The sequence below is a fragment of the Sphaeroforma arctica genome (genome assembly GCF_001186125.1).
Source record: "Sphaeroforma arctica JP610 unplaced genomic scaffold supercont1.7405, whole genome shotgun sequence".
Classification (NCBI taxonomy): Eukaryota; class Ichthyosporea; order Ichthyophonida; genus Sphaeroforma; species Sphaeroforma arctica.
This window is the reverse complement of record NW_014033153.1, coordinates 1-1,434: the sequence shown is the minus strand read 5'-3', so window position 1 is coordinate 1,434 and position 1,434 is coordinate 1. Positions and strand designations below refer to the sequence as shown.

At 44.1% G+C, this 1,434-nt stretch overlaps 1 protein-coding gene across 1 annotated transcript; it reads left to right on the top strand.

Moving 5' to 3' along the window:
• Window positions 1–203: 203 nt before the first annotated feature.
• SARC_16124 (hypothetical protein) lies at window positions 204–632 on the top strand (the record flags this gene model as incomplete). The annotated part of the gene is made up of 1 exon (XM_014289766.1): window positions 204–632. A coding segment is annotated over one exon (429 nt), but the record flags the coding sequence as incomplete, so codon positions are not given.
• Window positions 633–1,434: the final 802 nt, after the last annotated feature.

The following is a 1,434-nucleotide window of genomic DNA, read 5'->3' as shown; positions in this document are numbered from 1 at the left end:
GTGATGGCTATGTCGTACGTTGACCTTACTTCGTATCTCACAGCATTGGATCCGACGAAAATGACCCATCGACTATCGTGCACGGGTCACATTCAGCCATTTCATCAGATAATTGCGCATTCTGTAATAACCGAGGTCATTCCATAGGACAATGCCGCAAGCTTCTGTCCTTGATCAAATCATGTGTTACCGGAAAATTGCAGACTGCGGGCGGTGATCGAAACGATCGCAAACCTTACTACCGCCGCATTGACAAAACCGGCCCACGCAACGATACAAGAGGCTATAGAAAATCGAACAACAATGATAAGTACAACAAACCCTACTCTGATCGTGGCCGTAATACACAAAAAATGATAGAGACAGCAGCAACGACCGCTATCAACGCCGATATCATGACAACCGCGAAGATTACTACCGACCGGAATATCAAGAAGATAGAAACAGACAACTCAACTACGGAAACAACGACAGATACTCACATGACAACCAGTGCTCTCAAGACCGAGATAGCACCTATCGATCTCAAGACAACCGACGCCATACAAGGGACGGCAGAAAAGACAAAGCAATGTCAGCGCAATTCAATGACTTTCCTCGTTCTGACAGACGAATTGCGTTTTCGGCTATAGACCCTACAGTTGCACAATAAGGATGTGAACGATCGACCAAATAGGGATCCTGAACGTGGATACTGACTAGCTTGTGACAGTTGCGCTACCATCCATGTATTCCCATACAAGTATCATCAGCATTACCTCATCCACAAGATGTGCGTCAATGACCGGTACGCACTTGAAGTGGCAAATGGAACCATCATTTATCCTAAGTATGTGGCACAACTGGGAGATTTGGGAGATGTACTCATAGACACTACCTTCAAAACAGCCCTACTAAGCGTCAGCCTGCTCTCAGCTCTACTCTATTCATTTGAGTTTACCAACAGTATGTTGTATATATTGTTGCCTAACTTCAAAACAATAACAGTGCTTGAAAAACACAGAATATATTGTGTGCACATCGACGATATAACTGGGGCTACAGCCAAACCAACACTGGAGATGGCCAACAAAATCACATGGCACAACAGACTAGCGCATACTAGCTACATTCCAAAACATCTGCCATACATCAGACAGCCCGAAGATCGATGTAAAGCATGCACCATAGCCAAAAAGAAGAACAAGAATACCAACAAGGAAAGACAACATGAACCTGCAGCTGAAACTCTTGAGCTAATCTACATTGACATCATCGGCCCGTTTACAGCATCAATCGGCTCCAACACACATGCTGTTTCGATCATAGATGACTATTCCAATATGGCTAAGGTATATCCTGTGGGCGATCTGAAAGCAACAACAATCCTTGACGCTATGTTACACATTTTCGGTGAATGGTACATACTATCACAATGTCGAGTTCAGTGTATAC